The 24,436-nt window shown below is 37.8% G+C and overlaps 1 protein-coding gene across 3 annotated transcripts in view; it reads right to left on the minus strand.

Annotated features, from left to right (window-relative positions):
* Positions 2,654-24,436, minus strand: part of C28H10orf107 (chromosome 28 C10orf107 homolog) — a 170,727-nt gene continuing 148,944 nt past the window's right edge. For 2 of the 3 annotated variants that reach the window (XM_005699066.2, XM_005699067.2), the window contains exons 6-8: positions 10,555-10,677; positions 10,002-10,142; positions 2,654-4,456 (exon numbers count right to left, since the gene is read on the minus strand). In XM_005699066.2, the coding sequence (XP_005699123.2) occupies positions 4,382-4,456; positions 10,002-10,142; positions 10,555-10,677 (339 nt within the window). In that variant the 3' untranslated portion in view covers positions 2,654-4,381. The remainder of the gene's footprint in view (positions 4,457-10,001; positions 10,143-10,554; positions 10,678-24,436) is intronic. The other variant, XM_018042496.1, reaches the window with a different exon arrangement.

The raw sequence follows: 24,436 nt of genomic DNA on the forward strand, positions 1-24,436 counted from the left end.
ATGGGGTCGCGAAGAGTCAGACAACAACTGAGCGACTGAACTCTCCTACATTATTAGGACAGAGGCCCTGTCTGTTTGGCTCACTAGTAAATGCTTGGGCACGTAGTAGGTACTCAATGAATATATAGCATGTACATAAATGAACAAATGGAGCTGGGTTAGGCATTCCATCCCTACATAAGTTTTCTAAATACTTAATATGCTTACAATACAAATAAGTTTGTTCCCTTATTATAACTAAAACCCCAAATGGTCAGTTTTCCCTTTGTTTCATATTGACTATGAGATAGCTAGGTGAAGGTAAGGTTAAGAATATGGGCTTTGTAATCACATAAGCCTAAGTTCAAAACCTGGTTCAACCATTACTGGCTGTGTAATCATGGGAAAGTTACTTAAATTTTTTTCTCTGCTCCAGTTTCCTCATCTGTAAAACAGGTCATACCTGGATTTCAAGCCCTGATCTGCCAGTTGTCAATTGTGCAATTCGGTTCAAGTTAGACATCTCTCTAAGCTTCAGGCATCTTAACTATACAATTTGGCCAGTAATATCTGTCTGTCTATCTGTTAGGGTTATTTGAAGGATTAAAAGTACACGAAAGTGAAACTGTTAGTTGCTCAGTAAGGTCAGACTCTTTGCAACCCCATGGATTGTAGCCTGCCAGGCTCCTCTGTCCATGGAATTCTCCAGGAAAGAACACTGGAGTGGGTTGCCATTTCCTTTTCCAGGGGATCTTCTTGACGCAGGGGTCAACCCCGGGTCTCCTGCATTGCAGGCAGATTCTTTATCGTCTGAACAGGGAAGCCTTTAAGTGTATATATGTATACATATATATGCTGCTGCTAAGTCGCTTCAGTTGTGTTCGACTCTGTGCGACCCCATAGATGGCAGCCCACCAGACTCCCCACTCCAGTACTCCTGCCTGGAAAATTCCATGGATGGAGGAGCCTGGTAGGCTGCAGTCCATGAGGTTGCTGCGGGTCGGACACGACTGAGCGACTTCACTTTCACTTTTCACTTTCATGCATTGGAGAAGGAAATGGCAACCCAACCCAGTGTTCTTGCCTGGAGAATCCCAGGGACGGGGGAGCCTGGTGGGCTGCCGTCTATGGGGTCGCACAGAGTCTGACACGACTGGAGTGACTTAGCAGCAAAGAGCTATCATACACTGTTGGTAAAATATCCTTGGAAGGCACTTTAGCAATATCTATAAAAACTGGAAATGCAAATATAATTTGACCTAGAATTTCTCTCCTTAGGAATTCATTCTTGAAGTATAATCATACATGTTCACACAGATGGCAACACGACATTGTGATAGCAGAAGTGTGTATTAGCCGCTCAGTTGTGTCTGACTCTGCAACCCCATGAACTGCAGCCCACCAGGCTCCTCTGTCCATGGGATTTTCCAAGCACGAATACTAGAGAGGGGTACCATTTCCTTCTCCAAGCAAAAGTACTGAAAACAATACAAACTCCATTAATAGAAATAGTTTAAAAGTTATGGAATTTCTAAAATGAGATACTGTATACATACTCATTAAAAAGTGTGTGCTCAGTCACATCCAACTCTTCGAACTCCATGGGCTGTCACTAAAAAATACTGATAGAGAATTATCTTAAGATATATTATTTCATATAAAAAAGCACTGTAAAGAGCAATGCAAACTGTGTGTGTGTTTTTTTTTAAAGACCACTCTATACAAGTATCCAGTTGTTTAAATGGGCAAAAATAATTTCCTATGGACTTACTGAAAGCTGTGGTTGCCTCATGGGAAAACAAATGAAGGTACCTAGCCAGGGTGAAATTTATTTTTCATTGTCTACACTGTTTTTTTTCCTTTTTTTGGTAATAGAGTGCATATATTGCTTTATTGATTCAAAATTAATTTAAAAGAGCAGAGACTGAATTAAAATTTGTAGTTACTGCTACTATAATTGCTCTTTCTCCTATTATTAGATGTTACAGTCAGGCTATTGCAGGGATCCCTGGGCTGCTCCAACACTATAAAGACATAAGAAAACAGGGTGACAAGTTAGTTACCATGGGGGGACATACCGACCCACAAGTTCCAGCGGAAAGACAGAGGAAGCTGGGAATTCTGGCAAGGTGGCTACCCCAAACAACTGGACAGTGGGTATCAGGGATGGGCAGTGGGTTTTGGTTATCAAGGCTATGGTTTTTCCAGTGGTCGTGTATGGATGTGAGAGTTGGACTGTGAAGAAAGCTGAGCGCTGAAGAATTGATGCTTTTGAACTGTGGTGTTGGAGAAGACTCTTGAGAGTCCCTTGGACTGCAAGGAGATACAACCAGTCCATTCTAAAGGAGATCAGCCCTGGGTGTTCTTTGAAAGGAATGATGCTAAAGCTGAAACTCCAGTACTTTGGCCACCTCATGCGAAGAGTTGACTCATTAGAGAAGACTCTGATGCTGGGAGGGATTGGGGGCAGGAGGAGAAGGGGACAACAGAGGATGAGATGGTTGGATGGCATCACTGACTCAATGGATGTGAGTGTGAGTGAACTCCGGGAGTTGGTGATGGACAGGGAGGCCTGGTGTGCTGCAATTCATGGGGTCGCAAAGAGTCGGACACGACTGAGCGACTGAACTGAACTGAACTGAACTGAACTGAAGAGGTAAACAGAAACCAAACCTTAGGAAAAAAATCCTTTAATGTGAATTCATTGAGTTATCAGAACAACCACAAAAAATAAGTATTATCTTCACTTAACAGATGACCAATTAGTGGGTGAGCAGCCTGTCCAAAGTCACACATCAGACCCTGGGAGTCTTACTCCAGAGGCAGGCTTTCGGTGTTCATATAGGGTATTGTTTTGTGTAGTTTTTAGGGATCCAGCTGCTTATTTTTTATTCAGTTTTGAACTCTTTGTACCTTTGCTCAAAATCAGCACTCTTTATTAGAAATGGAGGTCCACTGTTGTGCCAATGGTTGCATTTGAAGCTGTTCTGGGTATTTTAAGAAGCTCCTTTATTTCCTATTTGTGGTTTCTCTAGTTTCACCTCTGCTTTCCCTGGAAAAAAGACGGATTGATGAAGTTAAGACTTGTGAGCCCTTCTAGTGATCTCTGATGGCCATCAGCATTTTCAGTTAGGAAGGACGGCTCAAAGAAGAAACATCTTAGCTCATTCAGGCCTTCCAGACTTGGAACTGCATGAACAATAAATAAAGACAGTTTCAAAGTAAGGACTTCTCTTACTTTGCTGATCAGTGTAGTTAAAACAACCAAATGCTTCCAGATCTGTCTCTACCCTAAATGAATATATTTTGGGCAGTCCCCTTGGTACTGATGCAGTAAGCAAGGTTGTAGCCCAAGGTCACAGCACGGACCAAACATATTTGACCAAGCGCCACCCAGATGTAAGTACATTTGGCTCCAATATAAACTGGAAACTTCTTGGAGAAATGTTCCCCTCTTTGCAATGCTCTACATTCTAGAACACTCTGAAGTCTCAGAAATTGGGAAAGGAACGAGGTAGTAGTCAATATAATTTGCCAAACTAGGGATAATCAGTTGGCAAATGGATACTTTCTTTTGAAATTATATTTTTAATAATGGTATTTAAAGGCTTGAGATGTTTTCAATCATTCTACTGCAATATAATGGTTAATTTTAAGAGCTCTGTGAGTTTGATTTGTATTTAAGATTTTTGCAATCTATATATAGGCTGGTCTTTAATAACCATTTATACATTGCTTCTTTTTATATAGGTCATGTATTCTCCCAGGAGAGTAACAAGATTAGAAATAACAAATACAGTACAGAATAAATTAAAGTGCTTCAAACTGCATTATATAATTTCAGAAAATTGGTTTCACACTGAAACATTTAAATAAGAAAACCAACTGATTTAAGGAGGGAAAAAAAAAAAAAATAACCACCTAGTACATGCACTTGAATTCCTATTGTTTAGCAAATTTTACCCTCAGCAGTATGGTGGTGGTCTGTGTTCACAAGGCTTCAGCAATGTGGCAGTTCATTTGGGTCAATATGGATAAAATCATTATTCTTCTTCTTTATTTTAAAATGTTGACTTCATTCTCCTTAAGATGAATAACATTTACTAGTCAAAATGTCAAAGGAGTATTATAAAAGTAATTGTATTTTTATATATGGTTCTCCAAACTCTTATATAAAAATGTTCTTATTACACACAGTGCAGTAAATTCAGAGGTTGTTATGGGGCAGGAGATAGAGAAATCGGGGCCAATACTTTTCTAATTAGTTAGGATAATAAAAAGTGGGGCTTGGTTTTTCTGTCTCAACTAAATGAAGGCGATCTGGTGCTCGAGAGAGTCTATGATTCTGGCCGGTTTTGTTTGTTTCGTTAAGTTTTAGTATCACTCTCCTGGTTCGGAGTCCTCAGGCCTTTTTCAATTTTTCTATTCGTGCATTAAAGGCTTCTTCCTGTATTTGCAGCTTTTCGTTTATCTCAGTCTGTGAAGACAATCATAAAAAAGTGGTTATGATGGAGCTATCTTTTGCTGCACATTGTCTTTGTGGTTTTGACATACTATAGTGCCTAAAGACAGACATTATCCCTCACACACCTTCCTGTTTTGCAGACATAGCCGTGTTTCAGCCTGTAGTGATGTGATAACACTTTATCATATTTCTCTGCACATTCCCAATGTATAGCATGTCTGCTATGAACAGGAAGTGGTATTTGGACAGCCATTTTTCACATAGGCTTGTGTTGGAAGATAGGCTAATTTATCTGCATTTTCAGACAGACTTTACCAACAAGCACCAAATCAGAATAACTGCTCTAGGCTCAGTTACTGCAGTGTTGTTGGTACTGCCACCCCTCTGCAATGGGTGTTTTTGTCTCCTGTGTAATACATTCTAATTGGGATCCCAGAAAGCTTCTGTTGTGAAATCACAACACAAATAATCTCACAATTAGAATGATTCTCATAATTAAAGAGTATTTGCCACATATACAGCTCTTAAAATTATGCCCTTTGTGATATAGTTTTAGTATAAAAAAGTAAGCAGCTGCTGACAGGTTTTTGTGTTTGCTGTGGCTATGATAGCATTTAGCCTCTGGCAGTGATATTCTGTGGACTAACATTGCTACCTACACAAATCCAAAAATATTTTCACATTAGCTGAACATTTGTAGCCCTGGAAATGTCTTTTTTCATGATGGATTATAACATTATGTATAGAGAAACCAGTGGCAGGGGGCATGGTAAAACTGGGGTCTTTGTTTAGGTGATTTAAAATAGTAAACAAGCATATGAGGAATAGTTCATACACATAAATGTTAATAAGTAATTAGAAATGTAGAATTGTAATGCCTATGACCTAATTTAAGGTCAGCAGGTAACTGTATTTTAAGAAACATTTTAATTTATATAGAAGAAATTTAAAAAATCAAATACTGATTTTGGTCCAAATATAACTTCATTGTTATTTATTTATTTATAACTGTAATTGTAACAGCTAGTTTTGAAAGGTCTACTTGCTTGCCTTGTCTGATGAGATATTATTTCACAGTTAAGAGAAACTATTTCTGAAAAGATCCCATTGGTGCCAATAATTCTGGGTTCTCGCACGAGTATGTTTTTTGGCTCTAGTTTTATCGAGTCTTGGGCTCAAGTCTGGCCTCTGGCTTTTCCTCTTTTCCTTTCTTGGTGCTAAGTGAAGGAGGCAATGAGGGATGAGCATGGTTGTCCAGGTTACAAAAGAAATGTCTTATTTTTAGGAACCTATAATCCTCTCGGACATAATTTTGGGAGAGCTGAAAGGAGGAAGGGTCTAGGAGTATGGAGACCTAGGGATTCGTTTAGCTCTGCAGCCTTGAGCAGGTAACTTAACCACCTTTAGTTCTTATTGAAAAATTAAGTAGTTTAAAATTAAGTATGTTAAATTTCATGTATGTTGGCTTTTAAATTCATAATTCCAAGTATGTTAACTTTTAAATTCATAATTCTAACTTTTAATTCTGATATATTCACTGTTGTTATACTATTTCATTATCATGATATTGTGCTGTATTTAAAAAAGTATTACTTCTGTTTCTTTATGGCAGGCTATATATTATATCATGTAGGGCATGAAATGGTTTGAAGAAATGATTCTGTTACAGTTCCAAAGGATTGGGAAGCAGTGGTCTAACTAGACAATTGACTCTTCCCACTTTCAATTAAATGTATTTTAGGTCCACCAATAATCTCATTTCTTTTAAACTAAGGACAGAAGTATTATTATCTTCCAGCTTCTGTTTCCCTATCTCATCAGGGTTTTCACATTAACCTGGAGGTCTTTTTGGTATTTCACTGAGACAGAATTGACTGCCAGTAAGTGAAGGCTCTGGGGAAAAGGCTCCTGAAGGTCAAGGGCGTGCCTGCTAGAGCTGTGCTGACTGAGGGACACATCTCAGATCTCCAGACCATGGTGATCAGTATTTTGGACACTGGATGACAAGATCCCCCGTCTGGTCAAGAACAGGTTGTCCTTGGTCTACAGTGTCTCCATGTTAATCCTCAGGACACGGATGACCAGATGTGCTACCTACAAGTCCCAGGATAGGGTATGGTTCTGTTGCCTTTTAGGAAAGAATGGAAAATCCATGACCTGGGTCCGACAGTCTCTCAGTGATTACTTCTTGAGGTGATTTTCCACTCAGATTTTCTAACCTGGGAAGTTGACCTAAAAATACCTATGGTCCCAAGATGGCAAACTTCTCTTAAGGTTTTCACATTATTTTACTCTACTGCTTAAGATAGGGCCAACACCCAACATTTAATGAAAGAATTTAGTGCTAGCATTCATATGTCTCTGAAATACAAATGCAAGAATTTAGTGCTAGCGTTCATATTTCTCTGAAATATAATTCTTTAAATATATTAAAGTTTGCTCCATTGGGCATAATTTTTATTATACAACTCAGGGCCAAACTAATTTCATTTTAAATGTATCTTTAAAATTAAAATATCTAGGCTACATAAGCTTAAAATGTTTGCTCTATTCAGTATAATTTTAATTAACATCTCAGGGCCAAGATAACTTCATTCTTAATAAATTTCTGAAGCTATAAAGTGAGTCAATGGGAAAGTAAGTAGATTAACATAAAAAATTTAAGGATTCACACAATTTTCAGAAATTTCTGAATTACAGAAAGTGAAATATGCTTGTAACCACAATGGAGAATGAGGTCTGAAAAAAACTGTACTCAAAACATGAATTCACTACTGCCTTTTCCTACAAAAATTATAATAAGACTATGATTTTTACCTTTGTATATTTTTTCAGTATGATTTTTAGATAAAGAAGGAGAAAAAACTATTGGAAATTTTAATGTATCTTACAAATAATAATTCATTAAATGTTTCTACAGCAAGTCATTGGTTTATATGCACTGACCACTGATAAGTGGCTACCTTTGAACAGGGATGAGACAGTTTTAAGAGCCAAGAATACTGGAAGGCAGGTTTTAGAAGTGGAAAATAACTTACCCATTTAAAACAGGGAGAAATTTAGGTAGGCAGAGAGTAATTACCCGACTTGGAATTTGACCAAGACGCAACAGTAAATACTGAAAAAGTGCCACACCACTGGAGTATTAAAAAGCAAAGTAGTCTGGTTGTGATATTAGAGGTTGTGTGGTTTCTGTAGATTACGCTGGAATTAGAACTAGAACCCGGTTCACAGCTCCCAATCAGGGTCTTTCATCAACTTCTGACCCTGGAAACCCTGGACAAATGACTTAATATTTCTGTTTCTCTCAGTTTTCATTTTATTTATCAGAGAAGTGCCTGCCTAATTCAAATGGAGTTTACTAGGATTATTGAGAGAAAATACATAAAGGGGTTTGCTATCTTGAGATACTGTATAAATAAACATCATCAAGCCATTTTATTGAAAAACTGGCAATAATTTGGCTCAAGCTAATGTCCATTCTAAAGGAGCTTGGTCCTGGGTGTTCTTCAGAAGGAATGATGCTAAAGCTGAAACTTCAGTACTTTGGCTGCCTCATGTGAAGAGTTGACTCACTGGAAAAGACTCTGATGCTGGGAGGGACTAGGGGCAGGAGGAGAAAGGGACAACAGAGGATGAGATAGCTGGATGGCAGTGCCGACTCGATGCACGTGAGTTTGAGTGAACTCTGGGAGTTGGTGATGGACAGGGAGGCCTGGTGTGCTGCAATTAATGGGGTCGCAAAGAGTCGGACACGACTGAGCGACTGAACTGAACTGAACTGAATGCCCATAAATCTACTTAATATGGAAATGATCAAGGCACCTGAAAGATCTGCATCCCTCACCTCTGGTCCTTTCTATGCCTAATTCTTGACGAGATGGGGGATCTTGTCGTCCAGTGTCCATAGTTCTCTCTATGCCTAATTACATTTAGATGAGCCAGCTAATGGACTTCCAGGCCCAGTAAGGACGGCTGCAGGCCAGTGGGACAACACTTACACATAGAACCATCATATTCCTTTTGCTATAAGGGTAGTGATATAAATACTACAGACTCTAATATTAAAGAAATTTCAATGAATATTTAAACATATTGCTCATGGAACATGGAACATGGCCTCAGTAAAGATGTTTTCAATTTTGAGGGCCTGCAAACAATTTTATTACTGTCTAGGGCCTTGGTGATAATTTCAGGGCCACAGGATCACAAAGGAGCCCAGGGCCATGATTATCCATAAACTATATTTAGATGAAATGTTATCAAATCTAAAGAGGAGATATGTTTTGAACTCAGCTTAATTCAGCTGCTCTCTGCCCTTCAACAGAGTAACCAGTTATTACATTCATGGGGTTGTTAACAATAAAGCTTTGTGTAAAACGTGTCCTTTCACTATTTCTGGTAAACACTAAACACCCCTTATTAAGCTGAGGACTTTGGCTGATTCTGTTGGCATCGAATTATTAAATGTTCGTGTAAATAGTACATTAACACTTGATGATTAAACAAGTAACAAGGTATGCTATTGCCAAGCTAATCTTTTGTTTCCTCTAAATTGTTATTAATGCAGAGTGCTTTTTATATATAATCTCCTGTCCAAAAAAACAACTGAGTGCATTCCCTGAGATGCATTCATATTTTAAACATGCAGTATAATGTCCTATTGGTTCATGTTTATTTCCTCAGGAAATGATAAATCCTCTCAAAATATGCAAATGACTCAATCATTTTGCCTAGGAAATGATGCAAGCCTTTGTGTTGAGGTAGAAAAGGTGGCGTTCTATTTTTTTGGACAGGAAAAAAATTAAGGATAAAGCTAAGCCTACTGATTCATCATTAGCAGTTGCTACTGAGATGGTTGCTGTCATCACCATTTTCATGCAGCCATTGGTGTCAGTGGTAAATCATTAATATATAAATAAATAAATAAATAAATAAATAAATAAATATCCATTAGCTGGGCTTCCCTGGGGGCTCAGATGGTAAAGAATCTGCCTGCAATGTGGGAGACCTGGGTTCGCTCCCTGGGTTGAGACGATCCCCTGGAGAAGAGAAGGGCTACTCAGTAAAGAGCTGGACACGACTAAGCGACTTCCACTTTCACACGCCCATCAGCTCTTACTGATGTGTGAAAAGGAGCAAACTACCTGAGAAGGAGTTCAAAGATAAGAAAGCCTCTCTTTAGAAATTTCATGGAAAGACTAAGCTAAGAATGATGGTCTGGTGTTAAATGTACTACCATTACCCCTGCATGAGCAGTCAGTCAGTGTGACTGGGCATCAAGTGTTCATGGGTCTTGATGCTGCGTGATTCTGTAAACTGGTAACATACCACAAAATGTGCCATTGTTGAATTTATTTTGTGATCTTACTGAGTCTCAGATGACACAACTGAGAGTTATGTGGAGACGTTACATTGAGCTGCTCGAGCATCAGCATCACACTTGCTGGCAGAGCATGGGTAGTGTTTATAGACATTAAGGTTGAGGTTGGCTAATTAACAAGTAATAAAGTAAGTAAGCACACTATCAAGTAAGCACACTATCAAGGCTGAGTACCTGAATGCTGATTAAAATGTCATCTGTGACTTGGTCCAGCACCGATTTTATCTCTTCAATGGTGAAACCAACTAACAGATCAGTTTCTGAAGTATCGGCTTCTGGCTGGGACTCTTCAGGGCCTTGTTCTTGATTCAACCCCTAGAATATTAAATGTAAACAACACTCAAGTAGTTTCTGGAGCCTTTACTGATTTATATGTAGCCTCAGACTTCTCTTGGCTGCTTTCCTATCAGAAATGATATCAATCTAGGTGGATTTTGATCTGACATTTTCCTGCATTTTCATTATTCATGAGCATTATGACAGGTCAGTAAGCGGTGCTTTTACCTACTCAGAGAAAATGAAGGTAGAGATTGGGGAAGGTGGAGCAGAAAAGATTAAAATTGCTTAATCAGCCTCAGCTGGCCCACCTGTGAATCAATGCCAAAAGAAACATTTATATTTAACTAGGAAAGGTCGGAAGGAAAATAGGAGTGCATTTGGTTCTTTTTCTCCTACTAGAGAATATCATACTGAGACACAGTGAAGTAAGAGACAAAAGGAAACATACCTTTATTTCCATATCCAGTGGTGGAGGTGGCTCTATGAATGTTGAGTAAACATCAAATGAGATTCCTTCTTCTAGAGGATCAGGGAAAGGGTGATCGGCAGGATTCACAACTTCTATCAGTTGCTAGAGGGGAAGAGAAGAGCTGTATTATGACAAAAGCTCGGGTGAGTAACCACAATTTCAGCCAATATACACAAAGTTCCAAGTCTATTACTTTTTAAATGCCATTGACTCTGATTTCTTGATGCCACAGATCTCTTAGCTTTATAGTGCTTTTTGTGCTCTGATAATTAGCATTTTACTTCCCCCACTGTCTTATCTTTCTATACTGTGTAGTTTGGGACTTCATTTTATACTGCCTTAATCTTGAATTGTTTCATGGGTCAGTGTTCCCTTCCTCCTGCCTACAAGTTCTCTGGAGGCAGAGACCATGTTTTAGATTCTCTGTGCATCTTCTCTAGTTCTGGCAGAGTTTGATCTTAAAACACTCAATGACAGCCTGATGGTGATTGATATTACCCAGTAGAGTCTAGCTGTTCTTGCAGGCAACGGTGAAATGGCCAAGAGAACTTGGTGATGAGGATAATAAAGGTTCTAAAGGTTAACGTACAAAGTTAGCACAGAGTAACTCAGAGAGGAGATGTGCAAAGTCAAGAAAAAATACTGAGGGCAAGGCAAGATGTCACTGAAAACATTTAACAATTCTGTGGCAAGATTGTGCCAATCAGAGAAGGGTGATGGTGGTCAACAGCAGAAATGAAGAAATGAGTCAAAGAAGTGTCCACCTCACCATGCCTTGAGGGAGAGAGCAGAGGTGAGGGTACAGATGACACTAAACATCTGATGCCTCTCAATGGTTCCTCTTGCTTTGATTTCATGTTTAAAAGGCAACATTCTGATCATAATCTGACTTCTCATCTCAGTTGTGCTACAGACATGACTCAGTTGTTCTACAGCTGAGCACTCTGATCTTCATGCCTATTACATTCCTCATTGTAAATCAATAAACCCATGTTCTCATTTATTCAGTAAGGTCCTAGGAGCTTGTTTTTATGGCTCTGAGATGAAGCTACCCACTGTATGATGACAAAGTCTTTAAGACTACAAGTTTTGAGACTTCCCTCAAGGCCCAGTGGTTGAGCATATGATTTCTAAGGTAGCGATGGTGATTTGATCCCCGGTCAGGGAACTAAGATCCCATGTGTGTGTAGTGTGTGTGTGTGTGTGTGTGTGTGCACACACACACTAGTTGTGTCTGACTCTTTGTGAGTCCATTGACTTTATCCCACCAGACTTCTCTGTCCATGATATTTTTCAGACAAGAATACTGGAGCAGGTTGCCATTTCCTACTCCAGGGGATCTTCTCAACCCAAGTATTGAACCCTTATGTCTTGAGTCTCCTGCATTTGCAGGTGGATTTTTTACCTCTGTGCCACCTGGGAAGCCCAAGATCCTATGTGCTTAAGGGCAACTAAGCCAGTGTGCCACAACTACTGAACCCATGGGCCCTGGCACCTGCTCATGACAACTAGAGAGAAGACAGAGTGTTGCAACTAAGACCAGATGTAGACAAAAAATTAAAAAAAAAAGTGCCTACTCTAAGACAATAATCTAGAAATGCATAAACACCAAATAATTACCATCCCATGGGGCCTGGAAAAACCCTGAAATCATCATGTTCATTTCTAACTTTTCCACGTATTATAATACTTCACTTTTTACATACTAATACTTTTGATTTAGATAGGTTTTGGAATGAACTGAAGGCTAGGTTATTGCATGGTCATACCAATATATTTTGCCTTGAATTTGTATTACTAATTTTAATTTGATCTTATAGGAAGTTGCTGCTTAGTATAAATATATATAAGGACTGAAGTGTTGTAACTTTACAGTCAAGGCAATTTGGAAATCAAGAAATTAAATGATTGGCTTAAGGTCAAATAATTACTTGGTGACAGGGCTAGGAGTTAAGCCCTGATGTGCTGACTTTGTGGCCTATGCCGTTTTCAGTCAACTGTAATATGTCCTCATGTTGCCACATTTGGAAGTTGCTGATATTATTAAGCACTTAATCTTTATTCTGTTAGATGACATCATTCCAGATTATTCATCCTAAATTGACCAAGATGACTAAATGTTAATAAAAATAGAAGATCGAAAAAACTGTATCAGAATAATCTTTCTGTCTCTTCACATTAGTAAAATATTCTTTTTTCCTAAATGGGACATCTGAGCATTTTCATCTCCTCACAAAATTTGTAAATTTTTTTCAGCATGCTTGCTTTTTTATCCTCCTACACTTTATATTGCACTTTATTTTACTAAGCTAGAAAAGTGACATGGTTAAATATATTTTAGTGTCTTCTGAAACATTATAGATGAAGTAAATAAGCTGTATATAGGAATCCAGAGACAAGGGAAGATAATGAGGAATTTACTTGGTTGACTAAAGGAGACTAAATTCACTAAAGCTGACTTTAATATAGGGTAAAACTAGAAATTTGAGGGGAGTGGTAGTGAGTTAGACATTGAAAAAAGAAGAAAGGAATTGACTGGAATTTATTTTATTTACCACAGGCACTGAGAAGGTAAGCAGGAGATAACCTGCAAGGTTAAAGTAGTTTCTTTTAATGAAGGAAAATTTTATCTTGTTGCTTTTGCCATATCTGTCTTGCTGGTATAGTTTTCCATACACAGGCTAAGACTTTGCTAATTTTATTTCCCTTTGGTGGAAGTCATCAATGGATCACATCTCCAACCTGGTAGTAGAGAATTCTACCATCTGCCCACCTGTATCCTTTCTTCCAATAAAATATACATTTAAATACTTAAGGGCAAACAGATATTTGTGCTTACGGATCTCATTTTATTCCTTAAATCCCTTGTGGGCTGGATTTCCTTATAAAGTTTATCTGAACTGCTCGCCAACTCCAACTCCTCTGTTTTCCGAGTCTTTGGCACTGGTGCATGTGTGTGTACATGTGTGTGTGTACTGGGCACACACTTTGAAACTTGGAACTCCTCAGCTCCACATCATCGTTTTTTCGGTGGGGTGAAGCTCCTATTTATCCCAAGAACCCAAACCTCTGACTGAGAACCAGGTTTCTTTTCCTTGATTTTTGTGAGTATAGCTCATATAGCTATTCATTTATTTGATTCATGTACAATAACTGGCAGTGAGGATTTCTTTACTTCAGGGTATTTTGCATACCATCAATGAACCAAACCACAGCTATGTTTTTCTTTCACAAAGAGTCTATATTTGGTTACGTTAGTAAGATACTGTAAGGGAGAGAAATAAAATAAATTCCAATTTCAGATGAGGGTAAATGTAAAGTCATTTCATTAGTAGTACGAAGGTACATTGTCAAATATATAGCTTGAAATAAACATAGTGCCCAGAAGCATCATAGTGATTTTTTCCCCATTAAGTAGCCATTTTAGAAAACAAGTTTAAGGAAAATTAGAATCAATAATTGTGGTAAGAGCACAGAGCCAGCAAATATGTTTAAATGAAACCGTCTGATGCAATACTTTCTTTAAAAAATACAATTAGGCCTTTGTATTTTTTTTTTAACAAAACCTCATGTTTTACAACATCACTGGTTCTGTAATAAAATCTATTTAAAACAGAAAGACATGGTCAGCTTTATTAAGTTAGATTTTCTGAAAGAACGTTATAATTTCCTCAAGTCTATGAATAGCTGAAGCAAATTAAACTAGTTTTATAACTATTTTATATATTCCTGTAGAACTGTAATTGTCTCATATTTTTTCCCTCAAAAGTATAATACATTACCTCTTAAATCTGGAAAATAAAAACAGAAAAAGTATAAAGTATGTTTATAAAAAAATACTCCTATTTGGTACTCTGGTTTAGCAACCCCCTCTTTGAGTCTATAAGAGAATAGCACCCATAATCTTCAGATCAGAAAACAAAGAGAAAGACTTTAAGTGATTTGCCTGAGGCCTAATGCTGGGATTAAAAATCAGGAGTTTCTGATTATATACGTACATCATTTGACCAAATGATTGGTTTTGCCTGACTTTCAAATACCCCCTAAATATTACTTTGAATGTAAAGCAATAAATGTGTTTCTCTTGCCATTTTTGAATGCTTGCACACAAATGGATATAATAAAAACAATTATGTTGTTCCATGTGAATGCCATTTATATTTTTTCTGATAATGAGCAGACCATTTGAACTAAGGTGAGTACATTAAAAGCTCTAATAAAGAAGAGAATAGATTTCTAAACAGAATAATGAACTGTTAAGTGAACATACAATAAATAACATCTACAGATGTGGACGTTAGAAAATTTGTTTTGCATAACTTACCAGTATACATTTCCCCCAGATGTTATCTGTTACATGAAAATTAACTTAAGTTGGCTATAGTGTTCATTAAGTGCACACTGCATTAGAGTTATTTAAGATGGTTTATAATCTGAGTTTAGTTGAATTGTGCCATGGTATTTAAAGAATATCAAGTAAATGGCTTTTGGCATAATTTATACTTGGAAGTACAAAATTTCATCAACAAACATTATGCAGCTTTAAAAACATCCAAGATCTTTACTTACAAGCCAAATGAAATCACTAGAAGTCATTCAAGAATTTATATATTCAGTATGAAATAGACATTTACTACAGGAATAAATAATAAGGATTTTCAGCTTCCTGGAACTCAGGACAGGGTCAGTTTAGTCTAAAAAATACAGGAATTAAAACCTGCTTCCAGATCTTTCTGTGTCTGAGCAGTATAAAGATCTTATCTGAAAATTGTGTTACTTCATGTTTTCTTTTTCTACTTTATGTGTTAACATTATTGGTAGCATTAACTCTAGTTTGCATTAACTCTAGTTTATTGTGTTTATTACTTGTTTTCTTATTTTTGTTGTTTGTTTTTGCTTATTTTTATTTATTTAGTATAGTTTTTTCTTTGGAAAAACTGTAGGTGATTTGTTAGTAGTGTTTATATCACTGAAATCCATGATTAAGATGGCAATTATTAAAGTCAGTTAAGTTATTCAAAATATTAAAAATGCCATTGGAATGACAATTTTCTGTTCTGAATGGCAAAAAACAAGAAAAATTCATTAAACTCTTTTTGAGCTACAGACACAAAAAAACTGGTATGCTTCAAAGAGACAATTTTGGAATTGTCAGATGATGACATCATAGGTAAATCAGAATTTACTACAAAATGTCAAAGTTTCAAAACAAAAACTTTATGGTAAAGTTCCCCAATACTAAGGAAAAAAAAGCACAAAAATTCCTGTAATGTTTTAACTATTTTCTCTCCTTGAAAAAAAGCATTACTTATTTGCAAGTCTAATTAAGACGTATTGTGTCATTCTGGAAAATTTTAACACAAATTGTAACCCATTGCTCACCACATACAACACATAAAATACCAACACATGAATGCCACCTGCAAAACGCAATCAACTCTGGTAATGTCATACTGAGGCCATAAATTTAAAATGAAAAGAGGAAATTCAAAAGCTGAGATTATCGGAGAAACTTTAATCCATTTCTAAAGTGTTTTTTTTTGTGTGTGTTTAGGCCATTATACATTTCTTAATATACCCTATAAATGTAGAATATCAATTCTGCTAGGAGTCCTCCTCCCCAGTTGCATTTTTGACTTGGAAATAAATTCGCAAATGCAGCACATTAATTTTCTTTCCTATGCTTAATATGCAGTATTTACATTTTGAAAAGGTTCAAAATGTTGCCAGGCTTCTGCAGGGTATGAATAGACATCTAATAGCAACTTCTATTTTTATCCACAGCATACTGGTAGTTTGAACATTTATAACTTAATAGAGCTCCGAGACCATCAGATTCACATGCTAATCACCTAAACAGTGAACGGTAACAGTACAAGTTAGGACAGGAAATGAAGACTACCAAGTCCAGCTAAAGCTGCAAGGAGGAATTTGGGTTGGCAGGCGCCAGTAAACCAATTCGCAATCTGGCTAGGACACTCCACTTAACACCTTATGCCCACTTTATTCATATCTCTTGATTTGATCTTGTTTAACTTGGGCTTAAATTTTTTTTTAAGTTAGATAGGTAAATAAATTGATTTCAGGGTATTTTAGACATCTTTAGTATTTTTAAGCGTACTTCTGTTTAAGGCCAACCCTCTAATATGAAAAGAAATCTGAGTACCCCTATCTTAAAGACCTCAGATGACAAAATCCTCTCTAATGAATCTGAAAAAGAGTACCTTCTTATACTGTAAAGGCAATTTAAGAGGAAAAGATGTTTTGATCTGGCTCTGGTACAATTCCTGAGGGATAGAACAGTCCTTTAGAAACTCAGATATTTTCTAAAGATGGCAATAATCTGGAAGATACAGAACTGAATTATAGGTTTTAGACTTGGTTCTATTCCTAATTGTGTGATGCTAAGAAATCCCTAGGCCTCAGTTTATTTATCTGTAAAAGGAAGATAATGATAATTGCTACCTGGCTAATTGTTTCAAGGCACAAATTAGATAATGTGAGTGAAAATGTTGGGAGTTCTTCAAAGGGAAACTGTTATTGAACCTGAAGGTGTATTATATTACTATCATTTATAATTACTGTTATTATGGAAAGGATCATCTTTCTAATGCCAACACTGGAAGACAGATTAGAGTAGCCATGTTGGGGATACTAGTCTATGCTATTTCTGTATTTAATTGGAACATCGCCCAAGCAATCCAATTAACTCAGAAGAATTTGTTAATGATGACATCCCATCACCCTGTTTCCATATAGTCTCAATTTTTAAAATACCAAACATATATCCAATGCCCTTTTATTTGATGAATTCCTTGGACCCAAACAACTTCTCTTTTGGGACTTAGACAGCATGACATAATTAGGTAGGTATGTGGCTTGGTCAGGACTATGGCAAATCACCTTATTTAGAAAAGGAGAGTGTTTATGTTCAACTTTCAAAATTAGAAAATCTGCTTCTTTCCCCCACCCCCAATTTATCACTCTGTTTATTTTTCATTTTCCAGTATCCAATGTGGCTTGTGATTTCCCAGATTGAGTTCAATTAAAAAGATTTCCTTTAACAAATTTTGTCAAAGCACAGTTAGGGCAAACTTTCAACATGTCTTTCTTGTGAAAATCAAAATACCAGAGTTATTACAACTACGAAGTTCAGCACTGTACTTTTGACTCTTGAATTGTCCTTATTGTGCAATTTCCTCAGGGTGAGAGACTGAAAATATGGTTAATACCATTACAAATAATTAGAAAAAAACTATTTCTTTTCAAAAATATCTTTTAGAAGCCACTCACACTGTATCTGTTTATCTTACTAAGTTATACTCTAAAAGGCATATCACTGAACTCACTGTAAACTATTTCAAACAGCCCTGATGATGGGTGAATTTTTGTTTGGTTTCATCCAGTGTATTCTATTTAAATTTGAGGTTTCTAGTACTTAAAAATGAGGAAATACTATAAATTACCTCTTGTTTTAAGAATTAGGAAATTAAGTATCAGTTAGTCAGAATAATAAGATGAGTTATGCAATTATCTTTGTGGAGAGCCTATTCTGAATTATGAAATATAAATTTAAAATTTTGATTTTATAAATGTTGCATTTAATTATATCTTATGATAGCTTATATGAAGATAAAGCTATTTCATGGCTTTTATACTTGAAAATATTCCTTTTGAACAAGTATTTGTAACTTGCAGATGTTATGAGAGACTACAAATCATAATGGTTAGAAGAGAAACTACAATGGAAGAATCCTAAGTCCTTGGTTCTAGACTTTGTCTCTTCATGGACTTTCTGTTATTTTCCCAGTTTAAGTTATCTGAATAAAAGGAGGCTAAAACTATTTGGAGAAAGCTACACATGCAATTTACTTAACTTCAAAGTATATGGATTGAGCTACACTTCAGTCCCAAAGCCATCAGCTGAAAGAAAATCTTTAAAACTATATTGAAATTTATTTCATTTAGAAACATAAGGCTTTTTTGGGCTAAACTAGAATGTTTGTAAGTGCTATGAAATCTTTACAAAAGTCAACAGAATATTATTATTCCTGACCTCTTAGGCCCAAGTGTCTATTTTAAGTAATCTGACATTAAAAATGTGCTGACAAATATAGATTAAAAAACAACACAGGAAGTTGTAAATCAGTTGGTAACCCTTAGCATCAAGGAAATAAGAGACCATGAAAATATACTCATTTACTTTAGTCAACCTCAATCTTAATTTTTAACTTAAGAAAATTTGCAGAAGGCATAAAGTTTATATTTTGGATATTTTATTCATAGTTTATATGTTTCCTTTTTCTCCAGTGGGCTCACGAATTATTACAAGGAAACACGTTGTCATAGTTATAAATATTTCTCTCTCTGCTTAGCTCCCACCCCCTCCCTCCCCCTCCTTTTTAAAAATCTCAACTAATTCTTTAACTGTATTAGGCACTCTTTGGTCAGCGGGGCAGGATTTTCTTGCTTCAGAGGAAACTGCTGTTGATTATTCTTATGTGCCTGGCATTCTAGAAACATGGCTCTTTCAGGAAGCACCCAAGCCCTTCCTTCCACGCAGGGCAGCCCCTTATTATTTACATGGGACAATTATTTTTTTAAGGACCTAAGAAGAGGCATGTCTTCCCTTGCAAGGAACAGCTCTAGGTACCGTAGTTTCAAGACTTTTCATGGAATCTGAATTCTTTGAAATTAACTACAAAACTGACTCTGTGGACAATGGCATATACAGCAAGAGATTTTATCAAAAAGACCTTTTACCTATAAGTAATAAATCATGCTGCTGCTGCTGCTGCTGCTAAGTCGCTTCAGTCGTGTCAGACTCTGTGCGACCCCATTGATGGCAGCCCACCAGGCTCCTCCATCCCTGGGATTCTCCAGGCAAGAACACTGAAGTGGGTTGCCATTGCCTTCTCCAATGCATGAAAGTGAAAAGTGAAAGTGAAGTCGCTCAGTCGTGTCCGACTCTTAGCGACCCCATGGACTGCAGCCTACCAGGCTCCTCCATCCATGGGATTTTCCAGGCAAGAGTATTGGAGTGGGGTGCCATTGCCTTCTCTGAATAAATCACGCTAGTTTAGTTAAAAAACTGAAGTAACAGCAACTCTGAAAAAATTTGTTGTTGTTCAGTGGCTCAGTTGGCTCCAACTCTTTGCAACCCCATGGCCTGTAGCACGTCAGGCTTCCCTGTCCTTCACCATATGAAAAATTTAGGTGGTATCTTTATTCCAGATTTGAATGTTTTAGAAATTTGGAATTTTCCCCCCTTAAATGTGTACTGGGAGTCCTAGGTTGGCTCTGCCATTCAGTAGAGAGTATGTCTGAGATGTGGTTTCTTTATTTGTAAAATTAGGGGGTTGAACTAGGTCATCTCTAGTCCAGTTACAGATGTTCTATCCTATGTTACTAAATTTCAAGTGGTTTTTTCTCTATTTATACAAGACTCACAGTCGCCAGCCTATACAGAGCCTCAGATTCAGTATTTTTATGTCATGATGTAGAGGAATATTTGGATTACACACTTAGTGCTTACTGGAATCAGACAGGCTGCGGCTTGTTCATTTATTTCTACTTATTTATCTTCTCCAAACTGACTCCTCCTCCATTTGCTTTATCTCTTGATGGTATCACCAGCTTTTTGGTTGCCAGACTCAAAACCCGGAGGTTGTCTTCAGTACTTAACTCTCCCTTGTCCCTGATATTAAATCAGTCACAAAGCATGTTGGGGGCACCTCAGTGATGTCTGCCAGACCCACTCCCTTCTTTTACACAACAATGCCCATTGGGAAGGCTTCAAATCCAAATTCCTGCCTTACAGATCTTAAGTACCTCCAGCCATATTGGAGTACTTGGCTTGCACAAAATAAGTACAGTGCCTAGCACAGAGTGTTGCTGTTGTTCAGTCACTCAGTTGTGTCCGACTCTTTCTGACACCATGGACTGCAGCACACCAGGCTTTCCTGTCTCCTGGAGTTTGCTCAAACTCATGTCCATTGAGGCGGTGACGCCTTTTAATCATCTCATCTTCTGTCTCCCCCTTCTCCTGCTGCCCTCAATCTTTCCCAGCATCAGGGTCTTTTCCAATGAGTTGGCTCCTGCAACAGGTGGCCAAAGTATTGGAGCTGTAGCTTCAGCATCAGTCCTTTAAACGAATGTTCAGGACTGATTTCCTTTAGGATTGACTAGTTTGATCTTCTTGCAGTCCAAGGGACTCTCAAGAGTCTTCTCCAGCAGTACAGTTTGAGGGGTGCTCAATAAATATTTTTTCATAGGAAAAATAAAAGCATAGATGGAGGTGCTTTCCCAACCAGTGTCTTGCCTGGGAGGATATTTCTCCCTCTTCCTTGCCAGCTGATATTCCATCTGGCCTTCCAGGCCAGCTCAAACCACCTCAGTGACATTTTTCTTGTGCTTCAGAATATTCCCTGCTCCTCTTAATAGTACTTTGTACATTGTGCCTTGAGTTACAACCATGGATGAGTGATCTCCCACTACTCTGTGGAAACTTCCTGAGGGCAGGAACCATGTCTCTGGGACCTCAGCTCAGGTTTCTGTACACAGGAGGCATTCATTAGGTGTTGAGTCTTCCATTACGGTAACCATCCATGAAAACATTTTCAGGGCTGCCAGTCTGTTTGATCAGTTCTGATTCAGTTTTGTAAGTTTGTCCTGAAAAATGATACTACTTGGACAAGCAGATCTAATGGTTCACTTCTGCATCAGTGCAATGCCTGTATTTCTCAGTTATGAATGGAGTTTTAGAGTATTCATTTGATTAGCACAATGAAAACAGCATTTCAAAGACTTGACTGTATTGCTTAAGCTGACTAATAGTTATCAGTCAGTGTAGTTTAAAATTCTAAATAATTCCTCAGAGATACTGTCCTCCCTACAGTTTTGGATGGGAGTAACATTAAAAAATTGCTAGATTTTCTGTTGCCTGGCTCTGGGGGCCATGATTCACATTGCTTTCCATGGGTTGTCCACTGGCAGCCCCCAACTTCCAAAACAATTTGAATGGTACCCACTGGAGTTGTGTCAGTGCTCGCCATGACCAGGAAGCTGAACACCGATGATGAAAAAGGGCCGCTCTCACTTATAGGGAAACTTGCTCCAAGCTAGACATTAGAAATGACATTACAGAAAGCATATTACAAATATCAGGCCCTTCAATTCATACCATGATGTGAGGAGAAGTTTTATTGATCCCAATTTGGGGGGAAGAACCTAAAGTTCAAAGAGGATAAGTAACTTGATCAAGGTCACACAGCTAGAGTATGTGGAATTCCCGCAGAACTTGAACCCAGATCTATTTGACTCCAAAGTCCATATACCCAATCCATAGGGGCAAGTGAAACCCCTCTGCTTCTTTATGGATCCTCTAAAATCTTTCTCTCTAGTTCATGATCTTCCTCTCGAGTTTATAATGAGAAACTAGAGGTGCCAATAAAGGTCCGTCTAGTCAAGACTATGGTTTTTCCAGTGGTCATGTATGGATGTGAGAGTTGGACTGTGAAGAAAGCTGAGCACCAAAGAATTGATGCTTTTGAACTGTGGTGTTGGAGAAGACTCCTGAGAGTCCCTTGGTCTGCAAGGAGATACAACCAGTCCATTCTAAAGGAGATCAGTCCTGGGTGTTCTTTGGAAGGAATGATGCTAAAGCTGAAACTCCAGTACTTTGGCCACCTCATGTGAAGAGTTGACTCATTGGAAAAGACTCTGATGCTGGGAGGGATTGGGGGCAGGAGGAGAAGGGGACGACCAAGGATGAGATGGCTGGATGGCATCAAGGATTCGATGGACGTGAGTTTGAGTGAACTCCGGGAGTTGGTGATGGACAGGGAGGCCTGGTGTGCTGCAATTCATGGGGTCGCAAAGAGTCGGACACGACTGAGCGACTGAACTGAACTGAACTGAACTGAGAGGTTCAGAAAAGTAAATGATATATGTACACTATTTAAATATCTGAAAATATAACTTCTCAGGGAATTTCAGAAAGAGAATTTGTTCACTGGTTCCTCACAGCACCGTAGGGCATTGTTTCAGAATAAGCTAATGAAAGTAAGGCACGGAGGACTGAATTTGTTTTTAAAGATGGCAAGATATAAAAAGCATTTGGTTTATAAAGTAATCTGAGAACATGCTTAAATTCATCTGTGTAAACAGGAAAGTCTAGGAGCATCAGTTTGCTTTTGGTGGCTAAAACTGCGTGTTCCTGTTCAAATAGCAATTTATCCTATTTGTTGTAATTGTAATTACTGTTTTCATTGGAATCACAGTTTTTTTTTTTTTCTAGAAACAGGCATGCAGAAAAACAACCAATAACCTAGATAGTTAAAAAAACACATTGAGAAATGGGTATGGTATTGTGAACAAATCTCTTGTGATTATTCTTCCACTGTGCTCTGTAATGTACTTTAAATCCATTTCCATATTTTTAATTAACACTTAGTTCCAAAAAACTTTCTGGAGGCCATTTAAATCACAAATGGGAGAAAAAACAAATTTGCTTTATCAGAAAATTGACTATAGACTATTTGGTGGCTTTTATTATTTTTACATTTTAATGATTAAAATTAAATATAGCCCAATGACTCACAACAGAAGACAGTGAAATAATTTTCATGACTGATATAATTTTAAAGTCAACCTGGGTGAATAAGATATTAGGTCTGCTGTGGACGACTTTCATTGTCTGTCCTGTGGCTCTGGTTTCTGATCAGTTCCAACCATTTCGTGGAAAGAATTAGACAGCTGTGCCGAGTTACTCTTCTAGCACAAACCCAGTGGTGCTTTGGCTTTATCTCAACAGCTGTCCTATTGGGACTGTGGTCTTGCTTCTGTCCTGTGGATTTTAGGCACCTATTTTCATAGCCTGAATCACTCATTTCTTTGAGTGGGAAACAGAGAATGCACGCATATTTTAAAATTCTTTGCACCAAAAAACCTGTATCATCTGCTGCTTCACTCAAACACTCACTGTCACAAGCAAAAGGCATAACTGCAGCTCTCTGAGGATGCTTACTCACCCATGGTCCTCTGGCAAGGGCCACTATCCTCATTTAGAACATAGGGATGTTAGGTACCCACCACATGGGTGTTTTGTGAGGATTAAATCAATGTGTTTAAGGCACGGACAGAGTGCCTGGCATGTAGGAAGAGCTTAAAAGTGTGAAGCTTGTTCTTATTTTTACATTTTCATGTCACATATTTATGTCTACAATAAACACAGTCTACACAAAGCTCTGTGAGGGTAGGGATTTGGTCTGTTTTGTTGTTTTGTTCCCTACTTTACTGCCTGGCAGGTGGCTGATAAATAGTGGGACAGTAATAAATATTTATTGAATAACTGAATGCAGGAAATCATTGTGGTCTCATTTGATCAGTATATCATTCTATTACTAGTTTCCCCCTGTTATATAGTCTGTTGGTATAGGGGGTGCCAAATTTTATGATTTTTTTTTCTGTATCTCTCCCCTGCCCTCCCACTATGACCTGTAACTCAGGCTGCTCCTCATCATGGTTGTCCAGTCCAGTTCCATGACTTTACACTTTCCTCGAATCTAATGGTTAGATTCTTCCAGGGGGTGTCCATGGAGTTTTGCAAAATGAATAGATTGTGGTGATGAGACCAGAATATTAGAATGAGTGTAGCCTGTTCCCTGATGAGGAAATTATTCAGGCCAGGAAAACCCTTGAAGGATCGTTCTGGTTTTCACACTTGTATGAACACAGCCTTGGTATGAGGGGTTGCTAATGAAGCTGGAGAATCTGGCCCAGCATGTTAATTTACTTGATTCAGGGAACTTCCTGGTATTTATAAATGAACTCTGTACATCAGACAACTGATATTTAGATA

This window comes from Capra hircus, chromosome 28 (assembly GCF_001704415.2).
Source record: "Capra hircus breed San Clemente chromosome 28, ASM170441v1, whole genome shotgun sequence".
In the NCBI taxonomy this organism is placed as follows: domain Eukaryota; kingdom Metazoa; phylum Chordata; class Mammalia; order Artiodactyla; family Bovidae; genus Capra; species Capra hircus.